The sequence below is a fragment of the Manis pentadactyla genome, chromosome 12, assembly GCF_030020395.1.
Source record: "Manis pentadactyla isolate mManPen7 chromosome 12, mManPen7.hap1, whole genome shotgun sequence".
Lineage (NCBI taxonomy): Eukaryota > Metazoa > Chordata > Mammalia > Pholidota > Manidae > Manis > Manis pentadactyla.
Window position 1 is genome coordinate 15,140,438 of NC_080030.1, and position 12,775 is coordinate 15,153,212.

General features: G+C 40.1%; 1 protein-coding gene across 1 annotated transcript in view; it reads left to right on the plus strand.

Annotated features, from left to right (window-relative positions):
• Positions 1–11,847, plus strand: part of LOC118920938 (zinc finger protein 426-like) — a 32,196-nt gene extending 20,349 nt beyond the window's left edge. The window contains exons 4-9 of the mRNA XM_036902531.2: positions 4,599–4,649; positions 5,138–5,223; positions 5,827–5,953; positions 6,559–6,639; positions 7,188–7,261; positions 7,934–11,847. Coding sequence (XP_036758426.2) covers positions 4,599–4,649; positions 5,138–5,223; positions 5,827–5,953; positions 6,559–6,639; positions 7,188–7,261; positions 7,934–8,815 — 1,301 coding nt within the window. The 3' untranslated portion in view covers positions 8,816–11,847. The remainder of the gene's footprint in view (positions 1–4,598; positions 4,650–5,137; positions 5,224–5,826; positions 5,954–6,558; positions 6,640–7,187; positions 7,262–7,933) is intronic.
• The last annotated feature ends 928 nt before the right edge of the window (positions 11,848–12,775 follow it).

Sequence of the window (12,775 nt, forward strand, 5' to 3'; positions counted from 1 at the left end):
TAATTTAATGTATATGTTTGGGTTAATATCTGGACACTGTATTCTGTTTCACTGGTCTGTCGCTCTGTTCTTGTGCCAGCACCAAATTGTCTTGATTACTGTGTCTTTGTAGTAGAGCGTGAAGTTGGGAAGCGAGATGTCCCCTGCTTTATTCTTCCTTCTCAGGATTGCTTTCGTTATTCGGGGTCTTTGGTGGTTCCATGTGAATTTTAAAACTATTTGTTTCAGTTCGTTGAAGAATGTTGTTGGTATTTTGATAGGGATTGCATTGAATCTGTAGATTGCTTTATGTAGGATGGCCATTTTGACATTAATTCTTCCTAGTCAAGAGCATGGATTGAGTTTCCATTTGTTAGTGTCCTCTTTAATTTCTCTTAAGAGTGTCTTGTAGTTTTCAGGGTATAAGTCTTTCACTTCCTTGGTTAGGTTTATTCCTAGGTATTTTATTCTTTTTGATGTGGTATTTGCTATTTTAATTATTGTATGTCTTGGTGTTGACCTCCTTGGTTCCCTTGTGTTGGGAGATCATGTGTACTTCCATGGCCTGAGAGACTATTTCCTTCCCCAGATTGGGAAATTTCCCACCAATTATTTACTGAGAGACACTTTATATCCCTGTAGTGTGAGACTTTTTACTCCTATAGTTTGAATATTGTTCCATTTGGATTGTTCACACAGTTCTCTTAATAGTCTTTCATTTCTACTTATCCTTTTTTCTCTCTCTGCCTCAGCTTCTTTGCATTCCTGTTCTCTAATTTCTAGTCCATTCACTGTCTCCTCTATCTCATCTAATCTGCATTTAAATTCGTCCATTGTCTGTTTCATTTCAGCTAGTGTATTTTAGAAGGTGTCTGTCTCTCTCTGTTGAATTCTTCCCTTAGATTTTGAGTATTTTCTGTAGCTCTCTTAGCATTCTCATATGACTTTTATTTTGAAATCTTTTTCAGGAAGATTGGTGATTTCATTTTCACTGAGTCCTCTCTCTAGTGTTTGAGGGATTTTGGATTGAAAAAGGTTCTGCCTTTTCATAAACCTGGAGCAATGGAAGGGGTCACCGGCGAGCATCGCCGGTGCCTAACTGAAGGAGCGAGATCTTTCCTTCTTCCTGGCCGCAGTGCCTGCCACTGCTGTCAGGGCCAGTGCGCGTGTAGGGAGTGTCCTCTACATTAAGCCCCTATGGCTGCTCTAGGTGGGAATGCCCTCAGGTTGGCCTGGTGCAATGGCAGGGATCACACGTGAGTGGTACTGGTACCTACCTGAAGGAGAGGGCTCTTTCCTTCTTCCCGGCCGCAGTGCCTGCCTCTGCTGTCACGTCCAGTTAGCTGCATGCGCAGGGAGCTGCTTCTGCATTAATTCCCTATAGTTGCCATAGGCAGGGCTGCCCTCTGTTGGCCTGGAGCAATGGGGGGAGGGCAGCAGGTTTACGTGCAGGTGCCAGCCGGGAAGAAGGAGCAGCAGGTTGCTTATCATGGTGGGGTTCTTGGGGCTGTGTTGCCTGCTAGGGGGATGGAGCTCCTGAAGCTCCTGAAACCCAACCTGCTGTGCTGAGTGTGATGGGATGATTTTGTCCACTTGTTCCTTCTTCTGTGCAGCAAGCTCTGTGTAATCCTTGCCCCTTTAGCAGCGCTTTCACTGTTGGGAAGTCTTTCAAAGTACCCTCTTTCATTTGTCCCAGAGCACCAGTTGTGGGAACCTGTTCTCCAAAGTGGCTGGAATCAGTCTGCGGCTTTGCTTTTCAACCCCTCTAATCTCCAGAGCACCATGCAATGTGGGTTTGTGCTCCTGGAGTAGATCTCCAGGGCTGGATACTTAGCAGTCCTGGGCTTCTACTTCCTCCCTGCTGTTTCTCTCTCTCATGGGTGAGCTGGGGTGGGGGAGGGCTCGGGTCCCACTGGGTGGTGGCTTTGCTTTACACTTTTCTATGAGGTGTGCTCTTTTCCCAGATGTAGGCTTGCTGATGCAATCTTATTTCTGGTCACTCTTTGAGGATTAGTTGTATTTTCTGTACTTTTGTGTTATATGTGGTTTTGGGAGGAGATTTCTACCTCACTTCTCATGCCACCGTCTCCCCCACCGCCACAAAGAAAACTGATCTTAAATGTCAGTCAACATGGTCATAAACCATTACTAGAGGTAGAATTCTTTCTGATAAGAGATTCAATTTCTCCAAAGTTAGACAATCAAAATTTGTATCCATCTAACAATATTGTTGCATAAAATATAAAACCAGAACTTGACAGAAATACAAGAAGAAATGGACAAGCCCACAATTCCAGGGAGAGATTTGAGAATGTTTCTCCTATATAGCTTCTCTATAAACAATGGCAAAAGGAAGGATATGGATTTGGACGTAATGAGCAAACTGCTTAGTGTATCTAGTAACTGATAAAAATTAGAATGTGCTTGTCTGGCAGTTGGGGTAAAGGAATGGACTGTAAGGTTGAGAGGGTTTTCTCCAGAAATGATTATGTTCTATATCTTATTTGGACTGGTAATTAAAACGTGCAATTGTCAAAACTCATCCACAGGGTGGATCTTTGCTCTATTGTATATTCATTAGGTCTAATTAAAAGTAAATCCCCAAAGGCAAGTGTTTATGCAGATGCAGCCACACAAAATAACGTTTGCGGGCCTGTTCAGCCAAAGACCCCCAGTTTGTCTTCTGGGAGTAAGTGCATTTTATTACTAGGGTTTGAGACTCGGTTTTGCTGAATGAATGTTCTTTCAGGGTTTGTCTGTTCATTTGTAGTATAAGGATCTTGGATAGTGAGGGTGAATTTGGCTCATAGATAATGAACTGTGGAACTTCCACTGCTGATTGCCATTTGAAAATCTGCCATTCTGCAGATTACCCTTTGGGTTACTGCTCTGTGTCTGTTTTATTAAAGATAGTCATTAATTTTTAACATAGGAGTTAACCTTTAAACTATGAAGGTTAAAAGATAAACATGAGGGAAGTATGGTTAAGAAGAGAATAAAAATAAAAACGGGGAAAAAATGGAATTGGTAAATAATATGAAGAGGAAGTTTCCCTAGAACATCCATAAAATAGTCCTGTGTTGGTTTGGAATCACTTCTCTGACAAGGTGAGAGGCAGTGGTCAGACCTGTTTGACGTGAGCCTCAGTCAGGACCCTAATGAGGTTGCTTGAATACCTGAAATGTCTTCTGAGTTTTTCCTTCCTGCATTATTTTTCTTCTCTTGGGTCAGATTCAGAATAGCCAGTAATTATTTAACTTTTCTGTCATTACCTTGCCCAAGAAGAATCAGAGTATTTGTGTATGTGTTTGTGTGTGTATGTGTGTGTGTGTGGGGGCAGCTATCATCATTTTCTCACCTATTTTTTTCCCCAAAAGCACTTACAGACAGGTGTATTAATTATTTATTGCTTATCTTGTTCCTAAGCAACGTTTGATCATTAAGGCCTGGCACATTTCCTGTATAGTTCATTGCTCTCTGCTTACTGCCTACCACAGGGACAAAACTTGTTAATTATTTGCTGAAAAAATGAAGGAATAAGCCAGATATGAAAACTTAAAAGGAGGAATGAGGCTCGAAGCTACTCTGGGCTCCATTAAGGAAGGCTCAAGGGTGTCAAACAAATAAGACATTTCATTTTTTCACTCTTCATAATATCCAGCAGCATTCTAGACCAGTGCTGTCCAATGGAAATATAATGTGTAGGCAATATATATAAAAAGTTTTTCAGTACTCACAACAAAGAAGTGAGATAATATCTAATAATATGCCTTATTTAATCCCACATACACAAAATATTTCAGCATGTAATCACTATAAAAATTGAAGTATTTTACATTCTTTTCTTCATACTAAGTATTCAAAACTCACTGGGCACAAATTTTCATCAGAAGTATTTGATTTGTGTTTGAGGCATGTAGTAATTATAATTGAGAAAGTAGATGCAAGTTTCAAGTTTTCTGAAACATTTAAGTTTTCCAATAACTGAACCTAGTAACAATTTTTAAACTTACAATGTATTTAATGAAAAGTATATAAAAAACTAAAGTTCTCTTTATAGTTGCATATCAAGTGCTCAGTAGCATATGTAGCTATGAGATGCTCTAATGGATACAGCTGGTCTAGAATAGCTTCTGGTTGTATTTCAGAATAACTTCAGGAGATCAAGCTTTTGAGCAAACTTACCTACATTCAACTGCTGGGTTTATATCCTAAGTAAGAGGATGATGTTGGACCAGTTATTATTAGTGTCACGTGAATTTGGCTGTTTTCTAATACTCAGTGGGCATAATGGTGTCTGTTGCAAAGGGTTGTTGATAATTAAGGGAATTTAACATATGTAAAGGTCCTAGTGAGACTTCATCCCATACTGGTCTTCAGTAAATGGTAACTGATGTTACTTTCAGGCTATAGAGTATAGTGTTTTTTAATGACTTTCACATGTATCATCTGTGGAGAAATAGCTAATGTGTGATATTGGTAAGGAATGCTTGCTGATTAATGACTGATGTGAAACAGGACTCTAGATAACCTTGTATCTGGAGTGATAAGGACTGCCATATGCACTTAGATTCATAAGCTGCACTAAAGTGATCCCTTGGTATCAAATTTCCCATCAGGCACATTTCTCCATCACCCTTCCAGGATGGCAGCCATCAATTTGACTCATGGTAAGTCCTCATTAAATCTCATTTTTGGAGTATGCTAAAGGTCACTTTTGCATGATATAGAGTCCAGTGGTTTGGGCCTGAGCAGTCATGCTGCTGGATCATTTAGAAAGAGCTGAAGCATGTCAGAGAATGCCATCATCTAAGTCAGCTTCCTGGTATGTGTGCTTTGGGATTCAGTGCTGCATAACCTCATTCATGAGTTTGTCATCTTAGGAAATAATCACATTTCTCAGGACTTCAGTTTCTGAAACTGTGAAATAAGATTATTATTCCTTTCCTCATGGCCAGCATAGCTAGCAATCCTCTTTTCTAGCTCCAGGTGACGGAACTACTCTGGCATTTTGTGACAGTAGTGTGTATTTATGTGAGATCTCCTGAATGTGCAGAGATACGTAGAAATCTCAAACTAGAATGGAGTAAATTTCAGGTACGTAAATCTGGGAAATATGGTCATTCTGTGTTCAGAGATAGTCTTTCTTTTCCTTGAGATCTTCTGTCAACGGATCCAGTCTCCCTTCATGAGGAAAACACAGAGGCAGAAAGGATGGCTCTCTGGCTGAAAAAACCTCATCAGGTAAGAAAAAAGCATATCCTGCAGAATGATGTATGTACACCCACCAGGTGGATACATTCCTTGTGGGCACGTCTGTGTCCAGAGCTTCCTAAAGTAAATAAGGCCCTGTGTGAGGACTGAATCCTCAGTGGGATTTCCTCAGGAAGTGGAACCTCTCATAATGAAGAGGGATTACTCTGGAAGTGATCTCAATATTTCAGTAATCAGTCTTGAACTTTATGGATGCTGACCCCATATTTCTTCTTATTTGCTGCAGACTCTGACATGGTAAAGAAAATGTAATTGTCCTTTACTCAGAGAATTCAGTCATTCTGCATTGTTTATCATGTATCTGTAATGAGCTCAGGATTATGCTAAAATGCAGGGAAATAAGATGAGAAGAGCTCCTGTTCTGGTTATGGTGAGATAAGGTCATGTTTAAGAGATCCCATCAAAACTGTAAGAGTAGAGATCTGCGGTGAGTCTAGATAGTAGCCTAGGAAGCCTAGGAAGGTAATGAGACCTCCTAATCCTGCATAAGTATTGGGTCTCCCATCCTCATTGTCCAGTGAACATTGGTGGATATTTTGTGGCTCAAGCCAGCATGTGTGTGTGGTGATTTAGGATCCAGTGACCTTTGATGATGTGGCTGTGGACTTCACCCAGGAGGAGTGGATGTTATTGGACCTTACTCAGAGAAAGCTATACAGAAGTGTGATGCTGAATAACTATTGGAACCTGGTTAAAGTAGGTAAGGCTGGCATCATCGCTTGTTAACATCTTAGGGAGCAGTTACATGTTTTGTACTTACTGTGTTCCAGCATTGGTGGTGCCAAATCTGAATATAATGTGATATAACAGACACACAGACCCTGCATTAACAGGTTTTAATCCGCTGTGGTGGTTCTACATATGGACCCATAACCAACAGCAGCATCAGCACTGTTAGAAATTTACATTCTCAGACTCCACTTTTGACAAATAAAGCTGGGGTGTTCAGTAGGTCCTCCACCTTCTGTGGTTAAGTAAGTCTTCCAGATGATTGCAATGCACACCAAAGTTAGAGAACCACTGCTCTAGTGGTTTCCCCCATCATAACGAAGATCTCTGTCGTTTTCTTTATTTCCTGTTTAAATAATCCTCTTGTGTTTTGTAAATGTGTATGTATGTCTAAATCTGGCTTTCGGGGGTCAGAGATAACCAGTTGTCTTTTGGCACAGAAAGAGGGCATGTTTGGCTTTTTAGTCCTTTTGAAATTATTTCTGCTTTCATTAGAAATCCAATTCCGGATTCATGAAACAGTTTGTCACCTTTTGCAAGAGCTTCTCCCATTGATGCACTTTTTCCCCATGGCAGGATATCAACTGTCCAAACCCAGTCTGATAGCTTGGCTGGAACAAGAAGAGTTGAGGATAGTGGAGAAAGAAGTTTTACAAGGTGAGTGTTTGTGGAGAAATTATTGGCCAAATAGAAATATACTATCTTTGGAACTTAAGTGTGTAAAATTTTTAAGATTTTGCTCAAAAGGCTGAAGCCACTGATCTTTGATGCTTTGTGGGTATCTTTAACTTCCGTAGGTCTTTTACTTTCCATCTACTCAAACTTCCTGTTTTCTCACAAAATGACTATTGTTTCTTCTATTACTTCATATATCCTCCTCCTCCTCCTCCTCCAGATATTTCCCACTTGTATACCCTGATAATAATCTGTTAGTGTTCACCATCGTGTTTAATTTTCATAGAATTGTTTTTCAATAAACTAAATTTTTACTCCACACACTTACTGCCAAATTTTCCTAGACTACTGAAATCTGTTTTATCTATATTTACTAAATTTTTACTCCACACACTTGCTGCCAAATTTTCCTAGACTACTGAAATCTATTTTATTTATATTTTAAATATGAAAATAGAGACCAGTGAGCCTTACCATCTTTAACTTCCTTAATCTACCATTTCTGTAAATCATTATTTTGTTTTCTTTAGAATGGAAAGTGAGACTTAAAACCAAAGGGTCCACAGTTCACCAGAATATTGTCGGAGGAAAAATATCCAGTGAGGTACAAACTGTAAGATTGAGTTGTGATATTTATTTTCCACCTTCAAAAAAGATTGGTAATTCCATTATAGAAAATCAGTAGATTAAAAAAAAAATCACTGAATCTGCCATCTGACAAGTAGCATTCATCCAAGAGAAAGCAATTCAATTCTGAGATACTCTGAATCTGATGATTTGGGTGATATCTGAACCCTACCTTGGAACTTGTTCAGATACCACAGCACCCACTCCCACATAGATAACTAGGCATTGAATTTTTAAACATTTTCATGAAATTTAAAGGAATTCTTTTAAGATTAGAGTAGATGGCACTGCATTTTGGCAGAAGAGTTCCATCATTTAACTCAAAAGACATCAACAAAAACTGTTCATGTGAAGAAATGGTGAGAATCATGGTCATAATGATGTCTTTAGCTTTATAAGGGTAAAACCTATAATCAGTTTTTTTGAAGCCTCATTTTGGCTTTATTTAAAACACTGATTTGCAGTAGAGTTGATATATAATACTACATTGGCTTCAAGTATACAACATATTGATTCCACAATTAGACACATTATTAAATCCTCACCCCAACTAGGACAGTTACTGTCAATAAAGATGTTACAGAACTATTGGCTATGATTTATATGATAAATCTTTAAATCCTGTAATCTTTCATGCCTTCATCAACAGGAAAGGACCCACAGGGGGGCAGAACTTTATGAGCAATGCGGAAGAGTCCTCAGTCAACATGTATTACTTAAGACACACGTAAAGACTCAAAATAGAGGAAATAATTCTGAGCGTAGTCAGTATGGAAAATGCTTTTATACTGCGAGCAAGAAAAACTCTACTGAAGAGAAAGTTTCTGAGTTTAATCAGCTTGGCAGCAGCCTGACAGAGAAACCCTTTGAACACCATGACTGTGGGACAACGTTTGTGACTCACCCACAGTTTCAGTCACATGTGAGAACTCACAACGGAGAAAAACTTGATGAAGGGAACCAATATAAAGGAGTTTTAATTCAGTCAACAGGCTTTCCTGTGCATGTTGAAATGCAAGTTGATAAAAAACCCTATAAATGTAAGGAATGTGGGAGGTTGTATACAGATTCCAAATGCCTTAATGATCACATGGCTCGAATTCACACTAGGGCAAGACCCTTTAAGTGTAAGGAATGTGGGAAAGCCTTTGTTCATCCCTCAGCCCTTAAAAGACATCTAATAAGTCACACTGGAGAGAGGCCCTTTGAATGTCGTGAATGTGGGAAAACCTTTGCCATACCGTCATATCTAACTGCACACTTGAAAATTCACACTGGAGATAAGCCATTTGAGTGTAATTTATGTGGAAAAGCATACTTATATCCCTCGGTGCTTAAGACTCACATGCGAACTCACACTGGAGAGAAGCCCTATGAATGTAAGCACTGTGGAAAAGCCTTCGCTGTGAATGCAGCCCTGACTCAACATGTGAGACTTCACACTGGAGAGAAGCCCTATCAGTGTGAGAAATGTGGGAAGGCCTTCATTGGGCCTTCAAACCTTAGCAAACATGTACGAACTCACAGATAAGCCCTATGAATGTAAGCAGTGCAGGAAAGCCTTTGCTGTTTGCTCAGGCCTAACTCTGCATGTAAGAATTCATACTGGAAAGAAACCCTATCAATGTAAGGAATGTGAGAAAGTCTTTATATCATGGTCAGACTAATAATGCAAATTCACAGTGGATAGAAAGCCTCTTTTATGTACGGAATGTGGGAAAGCCCTGTTACTCCAGTTCATTTCAAAAACATGAAAAAACTGTAGAGAAACTAAGTGTGATGAGTATGTCCCCAGTTACTTTGAATATATGAAAGAACTTAAACCAGTTAGATGCTCCATGAATGTAAGCAAGCAATCTACAGCTCAGCATATAAGCAACACTTATTAAGCTTACAGGATAGTTCTCTGCATCTATTTTGAACGTGCCATTCTGCCCTGACCATTCTTGGGAACAGTAGGGCTTTTTCTTCCTGATAACCATTGCTAGGCCAGTCTAGGTTCTACATTTAGTTTGCAGCCTTGCCAAAGTGGGGCTATTGAGCATAGAATTAATCCTACTTAAGCCATCTGGATTCTTTTTGTATTGATCTGGTTAATGATTGTGAAGATGGTGACCACTTGAACCAGTTCACTACTCATGGAGTCCATCTGTATTACCTCGTGCAGGCCAAGCTGGAAGATACAGTGCCCCTGTAGATTATCTAAATGATGCTCTTGTCCTCAGCAGATCTGATTCTTTTGTATTAAGGAAGTACAAAAGGTGAGATTATACCTACTACTGTGAGGTACCTCAATTTCAGGGCCCAGGAAGGATGACCCCAGAACTAGGGAAGGAATATTTTTAACTTCGGGCACTGTGCACTGAGAGGCTAGAAACTGGGAATGTTCTCAAATGACTCCTAGGTGTAGTACCATGGCTTGGAAGAAAATGTTTGTTCAGCATGAGTTGGCATGTGGACTTTCAGGTAGGTTTTTCATCCCTTCATGTGCTATGGAATAGAAACCTGTGAACCTGGCACATTCTGTTGCTCTGAAATATTTTATGCTGTCATTTGTAGTTCTTCAAAGTGGGCACTGGATAGAGAGAACACAAATCCAAAGCCTCTTCAGTATTCTGATAAAGTCATATCCTGACAGTTGAGCAGCCTTTGGTTAGGTCACATATGGCCATGGAGGCCACAGCTGCTTAATATTAATCACTTCCCATGGGGCTCCACTCAGTGTAAAGCGTGTATTAAACTAATGGTAAATTCTGATTGGAAGGATCCTGGGTATGCTTGTGTCAATTGCAGTTGAGGGACAGTGTATTATGAAGTGAATCTCTTTGGTATGGAGATACCTTGACTCCTTGTGTGGGTTGCAGTGTATAATAGACTGGCCTCAGTGGACATTATTTGAAATACCTACAACTTCTACCAGAACTTGTTCACAGTTCCCTGAGTCCAAGTCCTTGGGGGTCATGGGTGAGAGGTCAGTGCTGCAGGTTGGCCTCATCCGGCTGCTTGAACTCTTAGTAATAGCGTTATTAATGCTGTATGAGGTAAACTGAACAGATTTACTCCCAACTTCTGTTAGTGGAAGACAGCGTGGTATGTTCATGTGAATAATTGCTGGAGGTCAAGGTGATGTCCTTTTGTCAAGGTGTAATTAAAGGGAATTTTAAATTTTGTTAGAGCCAGATTTACCCAATTTTATTGATGTATTCAGGAATTTTCTCCCATTGTGGTTTGTATGTTTTGCTAACCCCCCTTTTATTTTTATGTTTATGTGCTTTAATTGATCTGGAATAGACTTTTTATAGTGTCATATTCTAGATACTACTCTAGCATGGATGTAAAAATTTCCAGGCTATTTTTTAAAAGACTTTTTCTTTTACTGTGCCATTTCTGTCATTGATCCGATTTGCATATACATGTCTTTAATTATGGTGCATTAGTTTTCTAATGGTAAATCAACCTTGTGATTCTAGAAAAACCTTAATTTGGATATAATGCATTCTTTTAAAAAAATTGCCTGAGTTGTCTTTAGTCATTACTATTTTTTGGTAGTAATTTTTGGATCCTATTTGTAACATTCTTACTCTGTTGCCTGAATTTTTAAATGAAAACAGGCCATTTCTAGGGGGAATAGAATAATTTATGCATTGGACTTTAAATTAAGGTCTATTGTATTTGTACTCAAAGACACAAAACATACTCTTAATTTTCAAAAAATATTTTAAGTAATTTGTAATCATCTTGCTGTTGTAATCATTTGTAATCTTACAACTCCTGATTGTTGTTGATAAATAAAATGCTGTTGAATTTGTAACTAGCAGTCTTTGCAAATATTTTCACTAATTCTAGTAATTGTTTTGTTTCTTCACCCTAGGAAATCATGTCTGTAAAAAATTAGTTTTATTTTTCCTCTTCATTTCGTAAGTCATACATGTTTTCTGGCTTTGGACTAAATGCAACCTGTAATTCCATGCTGACTACAAGTAGTGAAAGCCACAGTGCTGTATTATTCCCAGTTCTAATTGGGTATTGCAATATGTCATAATAAACACATATTTGGTAATTCATATGGCCAAATACATATTTCCCAGGTATATTTGGTCTTCACAGTTCAAGATATTGCAGTCTTAAAGGTGAAATGGTTTTTTTGTTATGTTAATGAGACCCCCAAGGGTGGGGGCTAGAGGTTGAGTCAGCCAAGGGTCAATGGTTTAGTCAATCGTGACTATGCAATTAGCCTTCACAGAAACCCCCGTGGAGCTTACTGCTCTTTGCTCTTGGATCCTGCTTCTCAGAGAGCTGCTGTGCTTAGGGAACCAGAATGCCTCCATTTCCAAGCCAGGCCCCAAGCTCCACGAGGATAGAAGCTCATTTACTTGGGACCTTGCCCTATGTATCCATCTGGATGTTAACTTGTATCCTTTTTTTACACTGGTAAATGTGTTCTCCTGAGCCCTCTGAGCAGCTCTAAAAAATTTATTGAACGTAAGGGGGAGGTTGTGGGAACTTCCAAGGTCAGCACAGATAAATGGGCTTTAGACCAGTGTCTGGAGTGGGGCGGGTGGGGGTGGAAGGCTTAACCTGGGAATATGGTGCTGTCTCTGGGAAGACAGCATCAGAATTGAGTTCAACGCCCTGCCGGTGGTGTTTGAAGATTCCTTGGTGTTAACATGGGAAGACCCCTGCCCACACACAGACACATTGGAATTGGGTCTGGGAACCCGAGTGGAGTTACACTATTACTGCTGTGTGTAAAATGCTTGTTATATATAAATGGAGAAAAAGACACATTCAGTGTCAGAGGAGTAGGATTTGCTAGTCCGGCCCAGGCTCATGGAAGTGGTTTTTGAAAGAATGGAAGGACAGTATGAGGAACCTTTTGATACCTGGATGGCTACCCAGTCACCCATGGTATGAAAGCAGCTGTACTGCAATGATTTAAAGGTAAAAGTTACCAGTGGAATTTAGAAAGGGCAGTGGACTCAACTCTTGCCCACTTTACAGCCCATAGTGTCCAACAGGGGCCAAGAGACATATCAGGAGTACCATGTTGCACATCCTCGCAGCAATGGCTTAACGGGATACTGGAGGGAGCAGCTGGAACATCTGCTGCATAAAATGGGGCGATAAAGGCATGAGGAGCTGGCTCACACACCTTCAGGAGTGTGTGCTCACACAACATGAAGGGCTAAGGGAGGGTCCCCTCTGCATGGATTACTCTGCTTTTCAGTGGGATCTGGGGTGGGGGAAGATGCTAGTGCAACTATACAGTTCTACCTCATAACTGCAACTTTTCTCTTACTGGTTGCAGTGGTCCCAGGACCAGGGCTGCAACTGCAGGTGCCAGCAGCAGGTAAGATTACTAAGAAACTGTAACCAGACCTTTAAATCTTTGTCACAAGTCATAAGGGCCTGATGGGGTGGATTGTGCCTTCACCCCATCCGTCCAAGTGGGGGCTGACAGAACAGCTGTTGCCTAGTGGCCGGGACAGCC